General features: G+C 41.0%; 1 protein-coding gene across 5 annotated transcripts in view; it reads left to right on the top strand.

The window, feature by feature from the left end:
• LOC130294411 (serine/threonine-protein kinase BRSK2-like) overlaps window positions 1-25,102 on the top strand; it is a 409,324-nt gene that overhangs the window by 320,412 nt on the left and 63,810 nt on the right. For all 5 annotated transcript variants that reach the window (XM_056544139.1, XM_056544141.1, XM_056544140.1 and 2 more), the window contains exons 7-9: window positions 4,709-4,777; window positions 7,011-7,157; window positions 18,506-18,537. In XM_056544139.1, the coding sequence (XP_056400114.1) occupies window positions 4,709-4,777; window positions 7,011-7,157; window positions 18,506-18,537 (248 nt within the window). The remainder of the gene's footprint in view (window positions 1-4,708; window positions 4,778-7,010; window positions 7,158-18,505; window positions 18,538-25,102) is intronic.

Here is a 25,102-nt window from a genome sequence, read left to right as displayed (position 1 = left end):
TTTTGCTGAAATGGTTTTTGGGGGGGCATGTTGCATTTAGGAAGCCCCTAACGTGAAAGAACAGCAAAAAAAAAAAAAAACACATGGCATACTGTTTTGGAAACTACACCCCTCAAGGCACGTAACTAGGGGTACAGTGAGTCTTCACATCCCACAGGTTTTTGACGACTTTTCGTAAAAAAAATTTTCACTCAAATGCTGGGTTTTCCCCCAATTTTTAATTTTTACTAGGGGTTATAGGAGAAAATGCCCCCCAAAATGTGTACCCCATTTCTTCTGAGTATGGAAGTACCCCATTTGTGGATTTAAAGTGCTCTGCGGGCGAACTACAATGTGCAGAAGAGAAGGAGCGCCATTGAGCTTTTGGAGAGAGAATTTGTTTGGAATGGAAGTCGGGGGCCATGTGCGTTTACAAAGCCCCCTTGGTGCCAGAACAATGGAACCCTCCCACATGTGACCCCATTTTGGAAACTACACCCCTCACAGAATGTAATAAGGGGTGCAGTGAGCATTTACACCCCACTGGCATTTGACAGATCTTTGGAACAGTGGGCTGTGTAAATGAAAAATTAAATTTTTTATTTTCACGGACCACTAATACAAAAATCTGTCAGACACCTGTGGGGTGTAAATGCTCACTGTACCCCTTATTACATTACATGAGGGGTGTAGTTTCCAAAATGGGGCCATTGTTCTGGCACCACGGGGGCTTTGTAAACACACGTGGCCTTCAATTCCGGACAAATTTTCTCTCCAAAAGCCCAATGGCGCTCCTTCTCTTCTGAGAATTGTAGTTCGCCCGCAGAGCACTTTACATCCACATCTGGGGTTACAATTTTTTTTGGGATAACACCAGCATTTTAGTTAAAAAAAAATATTTTTTTCATTTCCCCATCCAACTTTAATGAAAATTCGTCAAACAATTGTGGTGTATTAAGGCTCACTATACCCTTTGTTACGTTATGTGAGGGGTGTCGTTTCCAAAATGGGGTCAATTGTGTTTTTTTTTTTTTTTTGTGTGTTTATGTCAGAACCGCTGTAAAATCAGCCACCCATGTGACTTTCATTTTTTTGTTTTTTTAGACTTACAGACTGGTGTAGACCCCAACTTTTCCTTTTCATAAGGGGTAAAAGGAGAAAAAGCCCCCCAAAATATGTAACGCAATGGCTTCCGAGTATGGAAATACCCCATATGTGGCCCTAAACTGTTTCCTTGAAATACGACAAGGCTCCGAAGTGAGAGAGTGCCATGCGCATTTGAGGACTAAATTAGGGATTGCATAAGGGTGGACATAGGGGTATTCTATGCCAGTGATTCCCAAACAGGGTGCCTCCAGCTGTTGCTAAACTCCCAGCATGCATGGACAGTCAGTTGCTGTACGAAAATGCTGGGAGTTGTTGTTTTTCAACAGCTGGAGGCTCCATTTTGGAAATACTGCCGTACAATACGTTTTTCATTTTTATTGGGGGGGGGGGGACAGTGTAAGGAGGTGTATATGTAGTGTTTTATCCTTTATTATGTGTTAGTGTAGTGTAGTGTAGTGTCTTTAGGGTACATTCGTGCGGGCGGGGCTTACGGTGAGTTTCCAACAAGGGGTTTGCGCTGCTGCGGAAAATTTGCCACAGCTCAAACTTGAAGCAGAAAATTCACTGTAAACTAGTGTTGCTCGCGAATATTCGCAATTCGAATATTATTCGCGAATATCGCATATTCGCGAATTCGCGAATTTCGCGAATATAGCGCTATATATTCGTAATTACGAATATTCGTTTTTTTTTTTTTTTTTTTTTTTCACAGTACACCTTCTTTACACCCTCTCCGCTTCCAGCTTGTGTGGTGTAAAGAAGGCTGTAATACTACTGTGTGAGACTGGCGTGCGAAAATTCGCATATGCGAAAATTAGCATATGCTAATTTTCGCATATGCGAATTTCCACATATGCTAATTTTCGCATGCGCGTATTTTCGCATACGCGAAAATAAAACGAGAATATAACGAATATGCGAATATTCGCGAATATATGACGAATATTCGTCCATATATTCGCGAATATTCGCGAATTCGAATATGGCCTATGCCGCTCAACACTACTGTAAACCCGCCCGTATGAATGTTCTGTACATTCACATGGGGGGGGGGGGGCAAACCTCCAGCTGTTGCAAAACTGCAACTCCCAGCATGCACTGACAGACCGTGAATGCTGGGAGTTATACTTTTGCAACAGCTGGAGGCACTCTGGTTTGAAAATACTGAGTTAGGTTCTGTTACCTAAGTCAGTATTTATGCAACAGCTGGAGGTATGCAACTACAACTCCCAGCATGCCGAGACAGCCGTTTGCTGTTCGTGCATGCTGGGAGTTGTAGTTTTGCAAGATTTAGAGGGCCACGGTTTAGAAACCACTGCACAGTGATCTCCAAACTGTGGCCCTCCAGATGTTGCAAAACTACAAATCCCAGCATGCCCAGACAGCAAACTGCTGTGTGGGCATGCTGGGAGTAGTAGTTTTCCAAGATCTCACAGTTTAGAGACCACTGCACAGTGATCTCCAAATATTGCAAAACTACAAATCCAAGCATTCCCAAACAGCTGTCTTTGCCTACTGGGAGTTGTAGTTTTGCAACATCTGGAGGGCTACAGTTTAGAGACCACTGTATAGTGGTCTCCAAACTGTAGCCCTCCAGATGTTGCTAGGCAATAACTCACCGGCTTCCATAGTCTGCACCAGGGAGCCGCACCTCATCGCCGCTGGTAAGTGACTGCCGGTCACAGCACAGTTCCCCCGTTCTGCCCGGACTACCGTGGGTGGGCAGAGCGGGGGAACCAAACTTTAACTCCCCCACCCCTGATCTGCTATTGGTCGGTTGCTTGTGATCAGTGATCAGTGTTTCTGCCGCTTGACTGCTCCTGCCTGGATCTCAGGCACGGAGCAGTCATTCAGCGATCGGACAGCAAGGAGGCAGGTAGGGATCTTCCTAGTGTCCTGAAAGCTGTTCTGGACGCTACAATTTCACCGTGGTGGTCCCGAACAGCACCACTGAGCTAACCGTCAATGTTTACTTTAGTTTTAGATGCGATAATCAAGTTTGATCGCTACGTCTAAAGGGTTAATGCCGGACATCAGCCTGATCGGCGATGTCCGGCATTAGCCGTGGGTCCTGGTTGCTTATAGCAACCGCGACCCACCGTTTATGATGCACGCTCACCTGGACACTCCTGGACATTCCACTTGTAAAACACCTGTATTACTTAATCGTATGCACTGATTGGCTGTCTGGTAGCGCCCCCAACAGTACAGAGAGGTATTACATGTTCTGTACTACTGTACTCTTTACCTGTGCCAGGGTTGGCTTCTCCTTTGGACACCAGATGAGAGCAGCTCCATTTTACTTAGGGACATAGGGGGAGATTTATCAAATCCTGTCCAGAGGAAAAGTTGCCCAGTTGCCCATAGCAACCAATCACATCTCTTCTTTCATTTTGCAGAGGCCTTGTTAAAAATGAAAGAAGCCATCTGATTGGTTGCTATGGGCAACTTAGCTACTTTTCCTCTGGACAGGTTTTGATAAATCTATTGTGTGTACTGTACAGGACCCTGAATAAGCTTCTGTCCTCTACATAGAGCTTTATAACTTCCATCAGCTCTTTATTACTTTTATACAGAACCAATTATCAGGTTTCCATAGAGTTATGGTCTAAACATACAATGGTCACCCTGGAACCAATTAATATTGTAACTTGAGGGGCCACTGTATATCATTCAGCTCAGCTCCTCCAGCTCTATAATATGATAGTTGCAAATTGGATATTATTCTCATAGCAGTTCCCTATATGAGTTAAATGTTTTTAGTTTGTTTTTTGCCCTGGAAACCATTCACCGATGTACAAGATTATATTACAACAAGATAAAATGCTTCTAAGTCTAAAGTGATCAGAACAATTCAAGCAAATGTAAGTCATTTATCTCTTTCTATTAAAGGGGTTTTCCTATCTCCCCTAATAGCTTCCCCGCCTACAACCTGTTTGCAGCCACTGAAGGCCTGGAGGGGGCTGGGAATGCATTGAGGGGAGATAAGAAAACTCTTCGAGGCTAGGTTTCCACACAGGTTTTTCTGGCGTTTTTTGTTTAGTTTTTTTTTTTTTTTTAGTACTCCTACTGCAGTTTTTGAGCCAAAGTCAAAAGTGAATCCAGTAGGAAGGAGAAGTGTACATCCTTCCTTTCTATTCCCCGTTCCTTTTGCATCCACTTCTGACTTTGGCTCAAAAACTGCAGTAGAAGTTTTCAAAAAAAAAAAAAAAATAACTTGTGTGGAAACCTAGCCTTGAGCTAGCTTTTTTTTCTGGGGATTTTTTGGGGAAAACTTCCACTGCAGTTTTTGAGCCAAAGTCAGAAGTGGATTAAGCAGGAAGGAGAAGTGTACATACATCCTTTCTTTATAATTCCTATTCCTTTTGAATACACTTGTGGCTTTGGCTCAAAATCTGCAGTGACAGCTTTCCAAAACATGCCTAAAAAAAAACCTCTGTGGATATGTTTAAGCTGTTAAACAGTCTGCAGTTTATTAATCATTTGTTTCTGGGAAAGCTGGGTGACGGTCAAAGTATTTCAAATATTTCATTAGTCACTCAACTTTTCCAAGTAAATTCATTATAAATCTGTCTGTCGATGCTGCGAGTAGTAAACAAGAATACTCTTTTTTTCTTTAAAGGGGGAAAAATACGATGGTCGCAGAGCTGATGTATGGAGCTGCGGAGTGATCCTGTTTGCGCTTCTAGTGGTATGTTTCTTTCCTGTAATTATTAGAACTGGTTTATGGTTAAGGTGTACATTCTTATTAGTAATTGTACTTTGAGCATTGTATTGGTATATTAGGGCAGGACATAACCACTGGCTACACAGTGACTTTAAAGAGTACCTCTCCTGATCCTCCCAGTTCACTGCCTCCATCATGATAAACCACCCCCTGTCTTTATTTTTTATTATTTTGTAGTTTTCTACCTTGATATTGCTCTGCATTTTTTGCTCAGTCTGTCAGATTCACAGACTGGGAAGGGGTGTTCCCCAGCAAGCATGACATCATCTGAAGCCATACAGGGGAGAACTTACTCCCTCATTCTGCTACACACAGCCCAGAGCAGTTCAGTGTGTGAGATGAGCTCTGTTTTTATAAGGCTATACCCCCCCCCCCCCCCACACACACACACACACACACACCCCTTTTCCTGATTTTGGACTTCTTCCAGGCCAGCAGGAGTCCAAAGTCTGTGCAAGAGATAGGGGGAAAAGTACTGTACTCTGGACAAGTGGGGAGACACCTAGTGGCAATAAGATGTCTGTGGGCGGACCCATCAATATAACCCTTTGCTCTGTTGCTACCTCAGTATATGCACAAGATAGCAGTGAAATACAGAAAATATATTTGCAATGCAGTTAATCCCATTTACAGTACTATCTAGCACTCAGGGCTCATGTTTATTCTTTTGGTGAAATACCACATGGAATGGCTTTTTCATCAATCAATGGGGATGACACATGTCTGCACAGTCATAGCGCCAACTTGTTATGGTGGCGTCTGCTGCACATGGAATTTCTTCCGGGCGGACATTCCCTAGTGAGCTTGGGCCCTTAGTCTATACAATGTGAATCCAGAAAACCTTTATTTACTCAGCCACAACTCTATTGAGTAGCAGCTAGATCAGCTGTTCTGGGACACCACACCCACAACACTGTCATATAGAAGTCAATAGATGTTTTCTGAGTTTTTTTTGTGTCCATAAAGCTGCTGTTCATAGATATCAGCACTGTTCTGTGCATCTCCTTTGAAAGAGGTCATAATGGTGTGACCGAAACGTCTTGGTTTCTTTGCTATATAAATTAGATTTTTCATTTGAAGAACCCCCACTTATAAAAATACTTGACTGCCACTCCTTTCAAGCAGGGGCACTTAAGACCCTCATTTTCATGAGCATACAACTATTACCTATTACATATTCAGGTTATAAGTTTTCATTATGGGAATACCCCTTTAAATATGGCTATGCAGTGACCCCCCGACCTGCGATGGCCCCAACATACGATCATTTCAACGTACGATGGCCTCTCAGAGGCCATCGCATGTTGAAGGCAGCATCAACATACGATGCTTTTGTATGTCTGGGCCATCGCATAAACGGCTATCCGGCAGCACAGACTGCTTCAGCTGCCACCAGATAGCTGTTTACGGTGCCCCGTGTGTTCCGCTGACGATCACTTACCTGTCCTCGGGGCTCCGGCGCGTCCTCTTCGGGATCCCCTGCATCGTCGGCGCTCTCCATCGTCGTCATCACGTCGCTGCACACGTCGCGTGCGTAGCAACGTGATGGCGGCGACGGAGAGCGAGGATGTCAGGGAAGCGTCGGGGACACCCCGGGGACGCGGCGACATCGATGGAATGCGACATCCCGGGCAGCGGTGACGAGCGGTGACAGTCCGGAGCGGCGGGGACAGGTGAGTACAACTTCCTCTACCAGTGGTCTTCAACCTGCGGACCTCCATGCTGGGTGTTGTAGTTTTGCAACATCTGGAATACCACAGGTTGTAGACCACTGTCCTATACTTTACATTGCACGGATCCCTCAACATACGATGGTTTCAACAAACGATGGTCCATTTGGAACGGATTACCATCGTATGTTGAGGCAGCACTGTAATTTATGGCTGAAGATACTCCATATTTAGATAGCAATTGTCTAGTTCTTATTATTATAAAGATTATTAGGAAGGAGTAGTGTGTGAAACAGAGATGCTGGCAAAATGCAAAGACCAAATATACTTACACAGTCATCCAAAAGAAGACTCTTAATAGCAATAACAACATTAGCATTGACTTCTATAAAGACAAGGAAGTTACACGTCTTCATATAATGTGACATTTTTTATAATAGCCATTTAGAATCCTATTGTGTGTGCTTGACTGTTACAGAGATGTTATGTAAATATATTAGTATCTGTCATGAATTCTTGTTTTGCAGGGAGCATTGCCCTTTGATGATGATAACTTGCGCCAGCTGCTAGAGAAGGTGAAACGTGGTGTATTTCACATGCCACATTTTATTCCACCAGACTGTCAGAACCTGCTGCGAGGCATGATAGAGGTGGAACCTGAGAAACGCCTCAGTGTGAGTAACTCCTTCTTTCTTTGCATGGTTTTAGCAGTCATTTTTTGTGCCTATCACTGTATAAAGTGTTATATTGACATGGCAGTCTTAGGCTAAGTTTCTACTTGTTTTTTTGTTTGGGGGGGGGGGGGGTGGAACGCCAAGAAAAACGCCAATTCTGCTGCATGGTGTTTTTTCGGCCAAAAATGCTTCGGCCAGATGTTAGCTGTAAATCACAGAAATCGCAAAAATCGCAAAAATCTTTGGTGTTTTTTTTTATCCTTTCGGCGTTCTGTGACAATTTTTTGGGGGCGTTTTTCGGCTCCTTGGCGGTTTTCCAAAATCGCAGCATGTTGAGCCAAACATTTTTTGTCAAAATCGTGGCATTTTTCTCCCATAGAAGTCTATGAGAGTGAAAAAACGCCAAGAAAAACGATATGTGGGTTTTAAGTTTGGCATTTTTTGCAGGCGGTTTTTATTCTTTTTTGGACTTTAACGATCCAAAAAAGTGATGGAGATAACTTTTTTAATAACATTTCATGGGGTACCATTAAAAAATACAAATAAAAAAGATACAGTAGTGAAGGAAAAAATTGTATCTAACGAAATGTATCTTTTTTATAACAAAATTTTTACACATTTTTAAACAGGGATCAATTTAAGTGGGTGGGCGGGGACCTAAAAATTTAGCCAACAATTATAAAAATGTAGTATGTCTGTGTTTTTCATTTTTTATTTTAGGAAGTACTACTACTCCCAGCATAGAACACACTGTTCCATGATGGGAGTAGTAGTACCAGTACTAATTGACAGATCGCCCGTTGCGATCCTCCTGTATAATGTATAGATGAATATACACCTATTCATATTTCTCGCAGAGAGCTGTGATTGGCCAGATGGTTCCAGCCAATCACAGCTCTCTGTGGGAAATAGGCATATGTGTATATATGTCAGTGCAGGGGACCATAGAAGAGTGTCCGGCCGCATCTATACATTATACAGGAGGATCACAGCGAGTGTCAGGAGTGACATCCGCTGTGATCTTTCCTTAACTGCAGGTACTACTACTGCCAACATGGAGTACACTCTGCTCCATGCTGGGAGCTGTAGTACCTGCATTAATAGACAGATCACAACAGGTGTCAGAAGTTACACTCGCTGTGATCTGTCTATTAATACAGGTACTACAGCTCCCATCATGGAACAGAGTGTGCACCATGTTGGGAGTAGTAGTACCTGCAGGTAAGAATAGATCACAGCGGCTATCACTACTGACACCCGATGCGATCGTCCTGTCTATAGCAGAGATGCAGAGTGGCTGTATACAGCGCTCGCATCTCTGCACTATACTCTGGCCGGCAACTCACTCATTCATATTTCTCTCAGAGAGCGGTGATTGGCTGCAACCATCCGACCAATCACCACGCAGAAAATATGAATGAGTGATGTTCTATTCACATCACTGGCCGGAGTACAGAGCAGAGATGCGAGCACTGTATAGAGCCGCTCCACATCTCTGCTATATTATGGACGATCGCATCGGGTGTCAGGACTGACACCCGGGGCGATATGTCTATTTGTACAGGTACTACTACTCCCATCATGGAACAGTCTGTTACATGCTGGCAGTAGTAGTACTACCTAAAACATTTAGAAAATAGAGAAAAAAAGTGAAACACACACACTTTATTAACAATTAATTAAAATTTTGTTATAAAATATATAAATTTCGTTAAATAAAAAAAAAATTTGGTACCCAAGAAATTTTGGGTACCAAAAAAAACTGCCAAGGTGCAATTTCCACACAAATGAAAAAATGCCAGAAAAAACGCCAGATGGACGACATTGCACTGGCGTTTTTTCTGGCGTTTTTTTCAACCCAAAAAATGCAGGACAAAAAAACAAGTAGAAACTTAGCCTTAAGAACATATCTATCATTTCTGCTTCATGTGAGATCTGCCGTCTACATCTTAGGCTAGGTTCACACCGCATTTTGTGTTAACGTTTTAACGTTTCCATTTCATTACATTTACCATAGTTTTGTTGTATATACAACTAGATGAGCACATTGATATATATCTCTGTAGAAAATCCTTATAAAACTTATTATAAGATTTTACATTAAAATATACGGCAAAACCAAAAAAATATTATTTGCTGGGGAAATAAAAAAACACAATTTTGAAACCTTTTGAAGGGGTTTTGTTTTTACACAGTGCACTTTATGGTAAAAAGGACATATTCTCTTTATTTTGTAGGTCAATATGGTTAAAAGAAAAAAGGATGGGTATTACCGTTCTCAAGCTGTGAGATGTGTATATATGTTTGTAGTAGAATGAGTAATACTAAAAAGAGATTTAAAATAGATTGTATTTATTGTTTATAAAAATACACATACATCAGTGCTTTGTGTGGTGTCTGCAGGGCCCATGCAGACCACCCACAGAGCACTGTATAAAAGTATTACAAATCTAAAATAGAAATGTAGAACTATCTGGAGTGCAAAACATGTACACCGCTGGTCTAAAGGAAAAGTTGCCCAGTTGCCCATAGCAACCAATCAGATCGCTTCTTTCATTTTTCAGAGGCCTTTTCAAAAATGAAAGAAGCAATCTGATTGGTTGCTATGGGCAACTCAGAAACTTTTCCTCTGGACAGGTTTTGATAAATCTCCCTCTATTAGCTTATATAAATTGGAGCTGTATGTATTTGCCGCAATGAATATACTTGTGGAGCTTAACAGTGAAGTATGTGCACGGAGTTGTTGCCGATATACATGGCTAATGGTTTCCACCGATTACACTGCACATTTGCACATTACAATCCTCTCTTGTTTTGCCAGCATACAAGATAACGTTTATGACACTTATAGCACTTATAACACAGCGCTTGAATCATACTGGGCCTCATTTACTAAGAGTGTCGGGTTTTTACTAGTGGGAAAAGTTGTTTCAGACTTCAGATTCCTCTCTATTTCTGACCAGCTTTTTCTAGGTCGATATTTCCTGCCATTTACCCACAGGATTTTCTGTGAATTCAATAGTAAATCAGTCGGGTTGTGAAACCACGCCCCTTTCCAGGTCGGTAACACCCCATTTACGAAAGACCACTCCCCTTTTTCGGCTTTTCACAGTGCAATATCGGGTTTGTCGGATTTTCCAGGCGCACACTGGCGCAGACTGGCGCAGACATGTCTCAGACACTCTGCTGCAAAATAACCAGACAAAAACTGGTCGGTTTCAGCTTAGTAAATGAGGCCCACTGTGTCACAAATTTTGATCCACAGGAGAAATATATATATATATATATATATATATATATATATATATATGTATGTATATATACCTGTGGATCAAAATTTCTGACACAGTGGGCCTCATTTACAGTTGGGGAGATTTATCAAACTGTGTGAGAGAAAAAGTGGAGTGATTTTTCCACAGCAACCAATCACAGCTCAGCTAGTGAGCTCTGGTAAAGTGAAAGCTGAGCTGTGATTGGTTGCTGTAGAAAAATAACTCCACTTTTTCTCTCACAGTTTGATACATTTTGGCCAGTATGTTTCTGACAATCTGTCCTGGTGCCTGCACATTAGAGATGATCTAGCGTACACTAAGCCTGTGAAGAGAAAAAGTCACATGGCATGGTGTGCCATCTCCAGCATTCCTGTGGAGTGTGTATATAATAGTTCTGTCTTCTATGAAGACTGTTGCGACATTGGCACTGTGCATCGTTCCTTAGATGTGCGGAGAGTTATGCTATGCATGCAGTTTGTCATAGGTGTGCGCTGCTCACCTGAAAAAGATCCCACGTAGCTCTCACACTTACCCATCATAGGCGCAAGCCGGTCTCCTCCTCGCTAACTGGCTGTCAGGGGTACAATCACGGCCTAGGGAGGGAGAGGTCTTGTGATGGATGTCCATTGCTGGAAGTGGATGATGACGTTACAGGTGGTAGTCGTATAGTAAATCAATGCGTTTCTTGGTAAATGCATGCGGCTGAGTTTTCCTGATGTGGTGGTCTACTTGATAGATTGGCTAGACGCGTTTCGCGACTTTCTTGGTTTCTTTTTAAATAGCTGCTGATGTGGTTAAAACAATACCCATTTTATATAGTTTTTCCATTATTGTACTACTGCCTAAAATTGGCATGATCCGTAGTTTTTATCAGTACCATTTTTGTGTTTATATGATTTTTGATCACTTTTTATTCATTTTATGAAATACAGTATGATGTGGCCAAAAATCTAAATATTTTGTGTCTCATATTTTATAGTGTTTACTCCGTCCACTGTGCAGGATTTTAAACATTATATTTTAATAGTTGGTATATGGCAAAACCAAATATTTTTATTATTTTTATTAATTTTTATGTTGTAAGAGTAGGTATTCTACTATGCAGGGTTACCACAGCACATCTCTGTTTGTGCAGTTAGAGCTGTGGTGGGGTAGCCCTGTGTGCCTGCTCAGAATCCACAGTGTATTTCCCGCTGCCCAGCTGATTTTACAAAGCGGGAAATACGCTGCAGATGCGATACGTTTGACCCTACACTTAAATTGGAAAAGAAGGGACATTTTTATTGTTTTGAGGTGAAGGGCTTTTATATAAAAGCATTAGACTGCATTCAATGAATTATTCTATACCTACTGAATACTTAAAGGATCGGAGATCCGGCAGCTGAAGGCAGGTAAGAGGAGTCTGTTAAGCTCATCAGACCCTCGTGATCACATTGCAGGGATCTAATGAGCCCACTGAGCCGACCAGCATATCTAAATTTATGCTTTAGAGGCTGTGGTCTGCATTGATCTAACTGATAGTAGCTGACACTTACCTTACAGAATTTTTCCCCTCCAATATATATATATATATATAAATCTGCTCAGCTCCTCCTGCTCAAAAAAGGATGCTGATAGATTAGATAGCATTGTCATGGTGACAGGTTCCCTTTAACCTAACTTTATGACAATATATATAAAAAAGGTTGCATTAAATTACATTATATACAGTTGCATCGAAAACTCACATGCAAGCAGAGGTTTACACACACGATCAATGTAAAAATAATAGAACAAGGTGTACAGGTGTTCATAGATATCATAGACATCGACTAGAGTTTTTAACCCTCTAACAGTCACATTGAGGCTGGGTTCACATAATGTCAAATGAAAAGAAAAACAGCTGTATTTTTTAAAATCTTAGAATGTGCCCTATTATAGTCTATGGAAAAGCAGGCGTCAGTGCACACATTGGCATTAACTAATATTTACCATTGTTTTTTAAAACTGTGTGTGCGCAGATGTTATTCCAAAGACTTTTTTTTGCGCATGTTTACATCATTTTATTTTATATACCGATTTTACAGAACTTTTTCATGTAATTTTGCATTGTCTGAACTAGGGTTGCAGCTAACAACTATTTTAATAGAAACCATTGTAAATTTGATATTGCTGCATGGGTAACTATCTGAACTATTAAAATAAAATGTTAATAATTTACTAACATTTAATTTTAATAGTTCAGAGAGTTAGCCATGCGGCAGTATCAGATATGTAAAAATAAAAACATACACACTGCTTTACACACTGCTTTACCCATGGGGGTATGTGCAGAGCATTGCACCCTTGTGTTATACTACAGGCAAAAGGGTGCAATGCTCTGCACATACCCCCATACGCCGGGACGCTGTTATCCTGCGTGGCTCGCTATAGGCTGCAGCGTAAAGCTGCAGCCTATAGGAGTTTAGTTACAGGGCAAAACCGATTGCCCTGTTATATGTGAATTCCTGAGGCATTTGGCCCTGCTTGCCCGAAGCAGGGCTAAATACCTGAAGAATTCACCTGCTCGGCACCCGGAACTGCATGTCACTGTCACTGAGGCTGCTGCGGGATTTTCAGGACTGACCGCAGCAGCCTCCTGGCTGCGGACAACTAATCGGGCTATTTGATAACGAGATTCGTCGACAACGAATCCCGTTATGGAATTTATTCGATTTTATCGATCAATCGTTGCTGCTCTAGTCTGAACCCAGCCTTACAAAGTAAAACTATTTTTATGGAAAAATGTTTTATTACATGTTCACTTTGATGGGATATTGTGCATATAATGCTTTGGTATACATAGTATAGGCTAGGTTCATACAGTTCATACTATCAGAATTCCGCCTTGAAATTCTGGTGCAGCAGAGTCCCATTGCTGTTAATGGGATTTCGCTGCACAGTGCACACCATGGAATTTCAGGGGTGGAGCTTCCACCTGAAATTCCTGCAGTGAAACCATCTTTTGGTGGAATAAATACTTGTCTTCTATGAGGACGGCAATGTCCAAATGGTCCACAAGGTCTCAGCCACCCTTGGATTCTTGGAATTATGGCAATGCATATCCAAGCAGATTCTGCCGAAACAGTTAATGTGTTTGCTCTTTTGGTGGAGTCCGGAATTTGATTTGAAAATTAGCAGTGTGCACAGTGGAGCAGAATCCTATTGGAGCCAATGGTAAGCTGCTGCATCAGAATTTCTCAGTTATTATTCTGTAGTGTGAACATTCCCTAACATTACATTGACACATGAAGTGTATAGGAATATACACCCATATAGTGTACAGGAACAATATTAAAGTACTTTTTTTCACTCCAGAGTGAAAGCTGAAGTGTTGGTACAGGTTTTTCAAAATTTACATTTGAACATTCCCTGTTCCTAGTTTATTTTTATTTTTTTAAAGGTTGGAAAATCTCTTAAAACTTGTTGCTAAAGCTTGGAGCTTCCATGTCTGTGAAGTCACATGACACCCCCTCTATTCATGTCTATGGGAAGGGGCGTGATGGCTAGTACATTGCCACCACGCCTCCTCTCATAGACATGAATGGAGGGGGCATGGCGGCTGTAGTTTGCTCCGTGCACGGATGACGAGGATGCTGCACCGGAGATCAAACATCTTATCCCTATTCTGTGGATAGATGTAATCCCCTTTCATGGATTACATCTTAGATCCCCGCCCATAAGAGATAAAGATGGTGTCAATCCGACATGTATCTCCCGAAAGTAATGTGACAACGCTGAAATCTGCCAAATGCCTATGCATTCTCTTTTTTTAGAGCAAAGGAGGTACATCCTACATATTGACATTTACAACTCTTACAAGAAACTAGATATACTACAAAGGCGGTGTTGCAGTTGATGTGACGTCTCAATTTGAAACTGTTGTCCATGGTGGAGATAGTCAGCAATCTCCATATAGTTACAGGTCACACATCTATGGTGTCTATCCCTTTTCCAATTTTTTACATACCTCAACCAAGTGCCACTCTGTATTATATTCATATTGAAGTTAAAAAACACTAGTGATAGAACTGACCCTAATGGTCAACCTTGCTTTGACACCATTCTTATGCTTAGAAAACTATTTCTCTTAACACTGGATCTTGTTCCAAAATAGGAATTTAGCATTTGTTGATGCCCTTTATAGCTCCAAATTGCCTACTGAAGGCTGTTACAAGGATAAGCCTCCATTTCTTTTCTGTGCTATTAGTGATTGCCCTTTGCTTAGTAAAAAAAAAAACAAGACTCTATTATGTGCTTTATTTCGGGTTTATCTTGGATTTTCCCTGTCTCTAAGTCATTCAAATAAAATAGCCGACTCAACGAAAAGTGTAGCATAATCAGAACAATTTCTTCTAAGTCTGCACTTTTCACCATAGGGAATAGTTTGAGTGACGTGTCTTGGATAACCAGAGGACGCCAGAAGAATAGAATTACCCACAAATTCTTTTTCTGTATGGGACAGATTTTGCTACTATTTTGCTGCCTTGTGTAGACAAAGTGATGCCCAAAAAATTACTTCTGTCCCAAAGTTGGATATGAATGACAATTTCAGGTTATTAGGAATCAAATGCCTCTTCTGTACCCTTCCACACCAGGTGCAGGTCATCTATGAAGGTATCAATGCACTCAAAAGAAGGAAATACTCATCATCATACACCATTTCAGTAAAAATTCAGTAGCCATAATCAAAAATTACTTCAGGCCATGAAAGTATAACCTATATTGGTCTAGATGTTGAGACAGGGTAAACAACCTTTATTCCATGATATGGAAAAGTATAAAGCCACCAATTGGCAGGTTGCCCAGGCATAAGACTCTTCCCACACCATGCCATCTAAAATGCTCTGGTTAAGGGCTGCAGATAATAATCCACCCAGTCCCCTAGCCACTCACCTAGGGATCCAATCTATGACACTATGGGTCTTAAAGAAGGTATAAATTTACGGGAGGGAGTGGAAAATGGGTGATAGGGTGTTGAACTTAAAGATGTTCTTTAGAGAACCTGCTATTCAATTCATGCTGCCTGAACCACAGTTAGGTTGGTCCCTAATGTCTTCTGTTTGCTTCACCGGCCTTATTTGATAGACCTCTCCATATACTGAAAAACATGGAGACATCCATCAATCAAGGCTGATAGGGTGGAGAGAAGCCATGGGGGATTGCTTTGATGAATCCTGGCTCAAGCAGCATAAAAGTGATGACAGGTTGCATTTAGGCTTATTATTCATAACCCCCTCCCCCAACAACCTAGCTAGAGAGATTTCACAAGTGTGGTAGCCACAAGGGGAAAACTATTTATCGGTTACGATGAGGGTAGTAGTCCCTAATAATTATGTCACCTAGCTGAGTTGTGAAAACCCAATGTCCCTTCTATGACTCACAATCTTTTCATATTAAACTGTACTCTCATACAACGCCCAGGAATGAGACCTCTGAAGACACGATTCCGGTAAACAACTTTACTAAACTACGTTTGCAATTCCAGAAAATAAAAAGACTCTTGAAATATAACTTATGAACAGTACAGCTAAGGAGTCAGGAGAATGATGATTTTGCCAGTGTCCATTTTACTAAATTCTTATTTAGCAGATAAACAGAATATTGAGAACTTAAAATGTTTCTAGTATGTTTACATGAAAATGTCCTATTCAGAAATGTGTATGTAAGGTTTTCAAGCTCAATAAATCTCTAGTTTAAATAAAATAAACTACTGGATTGGGATCTTTACAGGTAGTAAACTGTGGTTGGTGTAATGGTGTTCTGTAAAATAAAAGACTCCCCTTTACTCACTCGTAAAAGCATATCCAGGGAAGTCCACACCGACTAGGCAGTCAGGCTAGCTAAATGCAGAACAGCCCTTATACTTACCTGTTCTTGACAATACTTTCCTCTTCAAACCTTTAAGACTAATTTTCCACTTTTTTGGGGGGGAAAAACACCAAGAAAAACAATTTTGGCGCATGGTGTTTTTTCGGCCAAAAAACGCTGCGGCCAGATGTTAGCTGTACATCAATGAGAAATCGCAAAATCGTTTTTTCACTTGGCGTTTTTCACTTTGGCGTTTTTTTGTATCCTTTTGGCGTTTTTTCACTCTTTTTGGCGTTTTTCAGCTCCTTGGCGGTTTTCCAAAATCACAGCATGTTGAGCCACTGGCGATTTTTTTGTCAAAATCGTGGCCTTTTTCTCCCATAGAAGTCTATGGGAGTGAAAAAAACGCCCCCCAAAAAATATGTGGGTTTTAACTTTGAAGTTTTTGCCTGCGGTTTTTATTCTTTTTTGGACTTTAGCGATCAAAAAAAGTGATGGAGATACCTTTTTTAATAAAATTTCGTAGGATACCATTAAAAAAAAATAAAAAAGATACAGTAGTGAAGGAAAAAATTGTATCTAACGAAATGTATCTTTTTTATAACAAAATTTTTATACATTTTTAAAACAGGAATCAATTTATGTAGGCGAGTGGGGACCTAAAAATGTAGCCGACAATAATAAAAATGTAGTGTGTGTATGTTTTTCACTTTTTTCTTTCTTTTTATTTTTTATTTTTTTTAGGTCGTACTACTACTCCCAGCATAGAACACACTGTTCCATGATGGGAGTAGTAGTACCTGTACTAATTGACAGATCGCCCATTGCGATCCTCCTGTATAATGTATAGATGCTGCCAGCCGCTCTTCTATGATCCCCTGCACTGCCATATATATACACCTATTCATATTTCCCGCAGAGAGCTGTAATTGGCCAGATGGTTCCAGCCAATCACAGCTCTCTGTGGGAAATAGGAATATGTGTAAATATTCGGCAGTGCAGGGGACCATAGAAGAGCGGCCAGCCGCATCTATACATTATACAGGAGGATCACAGCGGGTGTCAGGAGTGACATCCGCTGTGATATTTCCTTAACTGCAGGTACTACTACTCCCAACATGGAGCACACTCTGCTCCATGCTGAGAGCTATAGTACCTGCATTAATAGACAGATCGCAACAGGTGTCAGAAGTTACACTCGCTGCGATCTGTCTATTAATGCAGATACTACAGCTACCAGCATGGAGCAGGGTGTGCTCCATGTTGGGAGTAGTAGTACCTGCAGGTAAGAATAGATCACAGCGGGTATCACTACTGACACCCGATGCGATCGTCTTGTCTATTGCAGAGATGGAGCAGCTTTCTCCTATGCTCGCATCTCTGCACTATACTCCAGATGGCCACTCATTCATTCATATTTCCCCCAGAGCTGTGATTGGCTGCAACCATCCGGCCAATCACCACTCTGGAAAATATGAATGAGTGATGTTCTATTCACATCACTGGCCGGAGTACAGAGCAGAGATGTGAGCGCTGTATAGAGCCGCTCTACATCTCTGCTATATTATGGACGATCGCATCGGGTGTCAGGACTGACACCAAGGGCGATATGTCTATTAATACAGGTACTACTACTCCCATCATGGAACAGTCTGTTTCATGCTGGGAGTAGTAGTACTACCTAAAAAATTTAGTAGAAACTTAGCCTAAGACAAAGTAGCAGATGAATTCTCGCTGGACCTATAATTTAGAACAGTAACTTTTTGGTACATGTGGTACTTGACCCGAGGTTTGTATGTGCTTCCGACAAAAGCCAGGACTATACTCTTTGATTTACCTAAAGGGGTACTTCGGAGGAAAAAACATGTTTTCAAATCAACTGGTGCCAGAAAGTTACACAGACTTACTCCTAAACTGTATGCCCAAACCGTGTTATGAATGCACCCTCAACAACCTTTGGTAAAAAAAAAGCTCAGTTCTGACTGGTTGCTATGGGCAACAAACACGGATTTACTACTTTTTTACTTTTTCAGTTTTTAATTATCTCGCTCAATGGGTGTCCTTTTGCTGCAATGTGAACTCTGTACTGCTTGTCTTTCCCACAGTACATCTTTGGGGAACATGCATATTAACAATATAGTTCCCCCTAACTGAGAGCTGATCCTAGGGGCTCCCAAACTTTTACTGTCATGTTTGTATCAATTAGCATTGCTGAATTAGTTTAACATTTCCCTATTTGCCTTGCAGCTAGATCAGATCCAGAAGCATTCGTGGTATCTGTAAGTAACACTATATTTAAATGTTTTTGTGAATGACATCTATTGTCAATGCTTTATACATGCTTTATACAAATACGTAGGATACCTCTTCTCTTTTTGTTCCAGCAATTAGTGGTGGTCTCAGCAGCCAGACCCCCATTGATCACAACTTTGGAAATGTTTCTATGGCATGTTAGTAGTTGCATACAAGTTTAGGTGTAGGCACACTTGAACCTTGACGTAACCTTGGTGTTTTTTTATACTTGTGAATATTTTTTTGAATGAATTTTCTCCGCATTACATATTATTTGCTTAAGTTTTTAGCATTTTGCAGGTTTCTTTTCCAGCCTAAAGTCCCCCAGACACATTATAAAAAAGTTTGTCAAACCCAATTATTACAGAGGGACCAGCTGTCTCATGTGTATGGGTGCCTCCTGACAGAGGAGAAAAGGTTTGGGCATGTTGGATTTCATCTGCCCTATCCTTTACATTATCTCTAATTAGGTTAAGGACTCCAAAATCTTCATCCATTCAACCCAACATGACAACATGCTATCAGAGCACTTCATGTTCATAACAATCACTGTGTGATGGGTTTGGAGATAAGTAGGAAAGGACATATCTGTAAGCCACCGACAGAGGAGTCTGGGAGTCACTTACCCCTCCTTTCTCCATTCTCGACACATGAACGTTTAGGCAAGCTGAACTTTCATGTGTATGGAACATTTACTGACAGCTATTACATATGTATGTATGTTGTATATTGTTGTCTATGTCCTTTCTGTGTCCTTTCTGTCATTTGCTTTTTTTCTTAAATGTTATTGATTTATGCAATGACTCTATAAGTGCAGGGTTGGTCTACGGGGTTACAAAGGGGTTGCAAAGGTCAATAAGGGGCTACAAAGGGGTTACAAAGGTCAATAAGGGGCTACAAAGGTCCAGCAGAAGGCAGCCCCATTTGGAAATGACTATGAAGCCAGACTCTCGCCTATAGGGACATTCTAATAGGATAATTCACAAATAACTTATTAGTCTTTATTGATTGTGTTGATACAAAAATTCCATTCTAATTACAAGTGGACATGTTCTGTATACAAGAAGGGGGATCTAAGAATCATTTCTTTTTAAGTGGATTCAAGTTAACCCAGTCAAACACTGTGTGAGAGCAAATGTTTATATGTAAATTGTAAAAAATTTGATTTTATCTCAAGAGTTCAGACAAAGCTTACTTAAGTGAGATGCAACAAATTTATTCAGAGAAGCAGATTTCCACTATAATTTAAAGGGGTATTCCTCCCCTAGACATCTTATCCCCTATCCAAAGGATAGGGGAAAAGATGTATGATTGCGGGGATCTGGCTGCTGGGACCCCCTGCAATCTCCATGCATGAACATAATGTTCAGAACGCTGGGTTTGGACAGCCACGGTCGTGACATCACCCCATGCCCTCTCGTGACGAGGGGGTCACATGAGGGGGTGGGAAGTCATGACCATTGCTGCCTGAACCCAGCATTCTAAACAATGTTCAGAATGCCGCGGTGCCCGCACAGAGATCGTGGGGGGTCCCAGCGGCCAGACCCCAGCGGTCAGACATCCTATTCTCTATAGGGGATAAGATGTCTAGGGGCGGAGTAGCCCTTTAAGCCAGTTTGTCAGAAATAACAATAATTTGTTGAACAACTGTGGCCACACTCTCCAGCTAAATGACATAAGCAGATTAAAGACACAGAAAAGTAGCAAATGTAAGCTCAATTGAAGCTTAGGCAAAAATGTGTGACTTTTTCTCACCCATTTTTGCACTTTTGTCTGTGAATTACGTTTATGTTTTTCCAGTGTGTGAATGAGATTTCTTTACCTGTCATCCACAATGCTGACAATGAAAAGGCTATGGAAAAATGGCAGCATACAGTATGTGTGGCCGTACCCTAAACATTTTTTCTACTTAGGTCTTGAAGTAACTATCTTTAGGACATGTAGATGACTACCCCTGTATGTGTATATTACTATATCTTTTTAGCATTGAATATCTACTGTCATTCAGTCAGCTCCACAGCCCTGGGATTGACGTCAGAGCAGTATCCAGATAATAGTCTCTTAGCACTCAGGATATTGTTTGGAGTTCTGTCTGATAAAATTCAAACTGGAAGAATGAGACAAAATTAATTTAGAAAAATGTATAAGATATGTATCCAGTGCATCAAAATCTGCTATGGCCATGTGGCAAATACAGTGTATACAAAAAAGAGCTAAGAGCCTCCATTTTTTGACCAAGAGTGCTGTTGCAATCTTCTTTTTTGTATACACTGTATTTGCCACAGCAGCGTGCACCCGTGTATTAGGTAGTTGTGCTGGCTGTGTTTCTTTTTGTTTTTACTGCCGGACACAACCGGCAGTGTGAATGTAGCCTAAGCTCTACAAAACTGTTGTTGAGTAATGAAAAGGGAGCAAAATGTACATGATCTCACAGCATCACTTTCCATACAGTAATAACTGATAGACCGATAATGTTTGTGTTAAAAATCTATCTGAACAGAGGCAGTTGCGGATAACAATAGGACTTATATTGGTAGCCTCCTGGAAAGAGGCGTAACTTGTAGCTTCTGGGCCCCGGTGCAAAATCTGCAACAGGGCCCCATGTGCCAATTATAATACTGGTCTCCTATGGGGCAGATGTGCTTTAGGCACAAGGACCCCCTATAGCTACAATAATGCTCCTGGGCTCAGAATTTTCAGGGGCTCATGAAAGCTATCCCCTCATTGTAATATGCCACTGCTGTGTCTGGTTTGCTATAATGCCATCCTGCCTCAATTTGAACCCTGTGAGCTTCCCCGGGTATTGGAGGAGGTGTGTCTGCAGGATGTATTTTGTACCTTGGCTCCAGATCCAAATACAGCACCGTGTATCTCCAGTTCTTTCATAAACAGTGCATAGAGGGGATGTGTTGACCTGGGTTCTTAACAAAAATCTTCCGAACACCGGGGTGCCGGGCAGGAGATTGCAGGCATCCCAGAGGTTGTACCTCCCACGATCAAACACTTATTGCCCCCACCTCGCCTTTAAGGAGAAGCAACAAAGGGCCAACTTTTTTTTTTACATTCCATATTTTGTCCTCTACTTGATCTGGAAACACATATGCCAATAATTAAAATAATGTCCTTTCATTTGTTTGAGGGATGCTTCATGAAGCCTGAATGTTCATCTATTAAACAAACAATGTTTTGTGTCATATATGTGATTTGTGCATGTGCTGCAAGTTAAAAAAGCGGGACAACCATCCTGGAAGGGTGGAGTTTCTATGATTTTGCCAAGGATTGTATACAAGTTGAACCCATAACAGTTTCCTAATTTTTAGCTAGAAAAGAAGGGAACACTAACAGGCCACATGGTGCCAAGAATGCCCAGAAACAGTAATACATCTTAATCTGATCACATCTTTATAACCATAATCCCCGTATGAAGAATGAAAAGACACAAAGCTAAGTCTTAAACTTCCTAAATACTTGACTCATTATAAGAGATCATATTGGTTAGAGTGAATTAAACCAATTAGAAAATGATTGAAATAACAGTAATTCAGAAAGCGGATGCTTAATTAGGTCCATATGTACAAAGTCCCATCGGCTGTCTGGCAGTTTAAGGGACTTGGCACAATGGAAGCTCAAGAGACCATGATAAATTGTGGCCAAGCACACAGCTGTCTAAGCTCATCCATGTTAACCCTTTTAGGGCCTTATACAAAATGGGAATGGCACTGCAGAGATCCAAAAATTGAAATACAGAGGTCATATATTTCGAAAACCACTCCCTGTCTGTTTCCAGGTTGGGTGTGGTTCTGCAGCTCAGGTCCATTGAAGTGAATGGAGCCAAGTTGTAATACCACACACAACCTGGAGACAGACAGGGAGCAGTTTTGCAAACAAATTACCTCTGTTTTTCTACTTCTAGATAACCCCTTTAAGGCTTTCCATGTGCAAGATGGAGAATTCACCTATTTGCAATTATTAAGTGGTTACATGCAGCTGTACATGGCAAATAAAAGTTGTACACTCTTACACATGACATTGATACTTTATACGAAAAATATATTCCCAATATATAACATGGCATATCACAGGGTAAAAAAGGGAGGTGTAAACATTATTATCATATTAATACTAATTATGTACTAATGATAAAATGTCAATATTACCTTACTAGCTTGTGATACATGAGTTTATATCCAGCTACGATATCCAGCCAGGAATAATATAAAAACCTTCTATATGCTCTAAGATAGAAAAGAAGCCTTTTCTCAGACAAAAATACAGCTACAGTTGTAATCATAGCCACTTAACTAAACACGTAAGAGGGAATTTATTGAAGCATGTACAGTACTTTAGTCTTCACTCTTTTTTTGTTTATATGCCCAACAGCCAGGAGTCAAATCCTGGGAAAGAAAGCTTGGGAACTCACCCAAGATTTCCACTCAAGAGCTGGTCATGCAGGACTCCTGCTAATGGGAATGGGGTTCCTGCTGTGAAAACAAAGTGCAGGAAATTGGTTCCTACGAGTTCCTGCAGGACTTGAGCGCCAACAGCCACAGATTCACCAAATTTATTAAGAAACCTGCGCCTGTTTTTCTGTCAGTTTCTCAGGGAGAGGTAGGGGATATAAGAGGTATGCATTCTGTGGCTCAGCAACTCCTCCTCAGCATCCACTTAAAGGGGTACTCCACTGGAAAACATTATTATTATTTTTTTTAATTAACTGTTGGCAAAAAGTTTAACAGATTTATAAATTACTTCTATTGAAAAATCTTAATCCTTCCAGTACTTATCAGCTGCTGTATGATCCTTAGGAAGTTCTTTCCTTTCTGCCTGACCACAGTGCTCTCTGCTGACACCTCTGTCCATTTTAGGGACTGTCTAGAGCAGGATAGGTTTTCTATGGGGATTTGTTTCTACTCTGGACAGTTCATAAAATGGACAGAGGTGTCAGCAGAGAGCACTGTGGTCAGGCAGAAAGGGAATTCAAAAAGAAAAGAACTTCCTGTGGATCATACAGCAGCTGATAAATACTGGAAGTACCCCTTTAAGGTCCTATTACACAGAGTGATTATGAGAGGCGTGTGTGTTGCGGCAAGAAGCAAATGCCGGCTCGGATAGCGTAATAGATCCTCGGCTGTCTGGATATGATGCTGGTGATCTGGCGATGTTGGGTTCTCAGTCTAGGGGATCTTTGCCTTTCTTCAGTAGCGTTCTTCAGTAGCGTTTATCATTTTGATGTTAATCGGATTTTTTCATTGCTTATTTGTAGATTTTTTTAGAGATATGATGTGATAAAAAAAAACACAATTCTGGGGTTTGGTATTTTTTTTTACATTTACCCAGTTTATTTTTATTGTGTTTATATATTTTTATATGGAAAATGGGGAAATTTTTGTCATTAGATTCTTCGTATAGTTCAATGCATCTACCGTATATTAAACTGAATTGATCTATGTGATCTGCAATCGATTGATAGAGCCTGCTGCATGCTACATTAACAGTGAACTGTCCCCCCCAGTGATTGCACTGTTTAAAGGTCCCTTTAGAGGCCCCTATAAGCTTTGCCAGTTAATAACTGTCCCCTCATACCATCATATCCCCTCATTCCGAGTCCAGGAGCTTTTCTTCTGCATCTTCTTCCCTCCTTTGCTCCTGTACTAAAGAGTGCTGGGAGGAAGTGGCATCATAAAGTGAAAGCTCACTTCCTCTCAGCGCTGGACACTGCTTGGAGGTGTGCACCGGAGTCATCACTGCCGAAGAGGAGCCGGTCCCAGGCCACTGCCGAAGAAGGGTTAGAGCTTGCTGCAAGGTAAGGTATGAAATACTATAGAACACATTTTGCCAAAGCAGCCCCTAAGGCCCGAATTATAAACAACCTCTATTTTAAGACAAGGTAATTTTTTCGGGAGATTTCTTCTGAGAAAAACCTTGTCTTATATTCAAGCAAATACAGTATTTATTAAAAAGTTGCTGAGAAGCAAGTAGATCAAAATACAAATTGTGGATGTGCGGCTGTGTTTCTTTTTCTCTATTTTTGTTTTACGTTTGTAGTCTGTCCACTTTTTCATAGCCAGCACTCTGCTCCACCCATTCGGCCCAGGTGTTTTTAATTAGCAGGAGACTGCATAAGGCTAGGATTCCACTTGGGTTTTTTTTCCAGCGTTTTTTTCACTGAAAAAAAACGCCAGTGCAATGTCGTGCGTCTGTCATTTTTTCTGGCGTTTTTGCATTTGAGTTGAAACTTATAATAATGAACTTTTAATACATTTTTAATAAAGTGTGTATGTGTGTTTCACTTTTTTCTATTTTTTTAATTTTTTTTAGGTAGTACTACTACTCTCAGCATGGAACAGACTGTTCCATGATGGAAATAGTAGTACCTGTACTAATAGACATATCCTGACACCCGATGCGATCGTCCATAATATAGCAGAGATGCGGAGCGGCTCTATACAGCTCTCGCATCTCTGCTCTGTACTCCAGCCAGTGATGTGAATTGAACATCACTCATTCATATTTTCCGCCCAGAGTGGGGATTGGCCAGATGGTGGCAGCCAA

The sequence above is a fragment of the Hyla sarda genome, chromosome 10, assembly GCF_029499605.1.
Source record: "Hyla sarda isolate aHylSar1 chromosome 10, aHylSar1.hap1, whole genome shotgun sequence".
Classification (NCBI taxonomy): domain Eukaryota; kingdom Metazoa; phylum Chordata; class Amphibia; order Anura; family Hylidae; genus Hyla; species Hyla sarda.
Note: the sequence above shows the minus strand (reverse complement) of the source record. Positions and strands in the feature narration are given on the sequence as shown.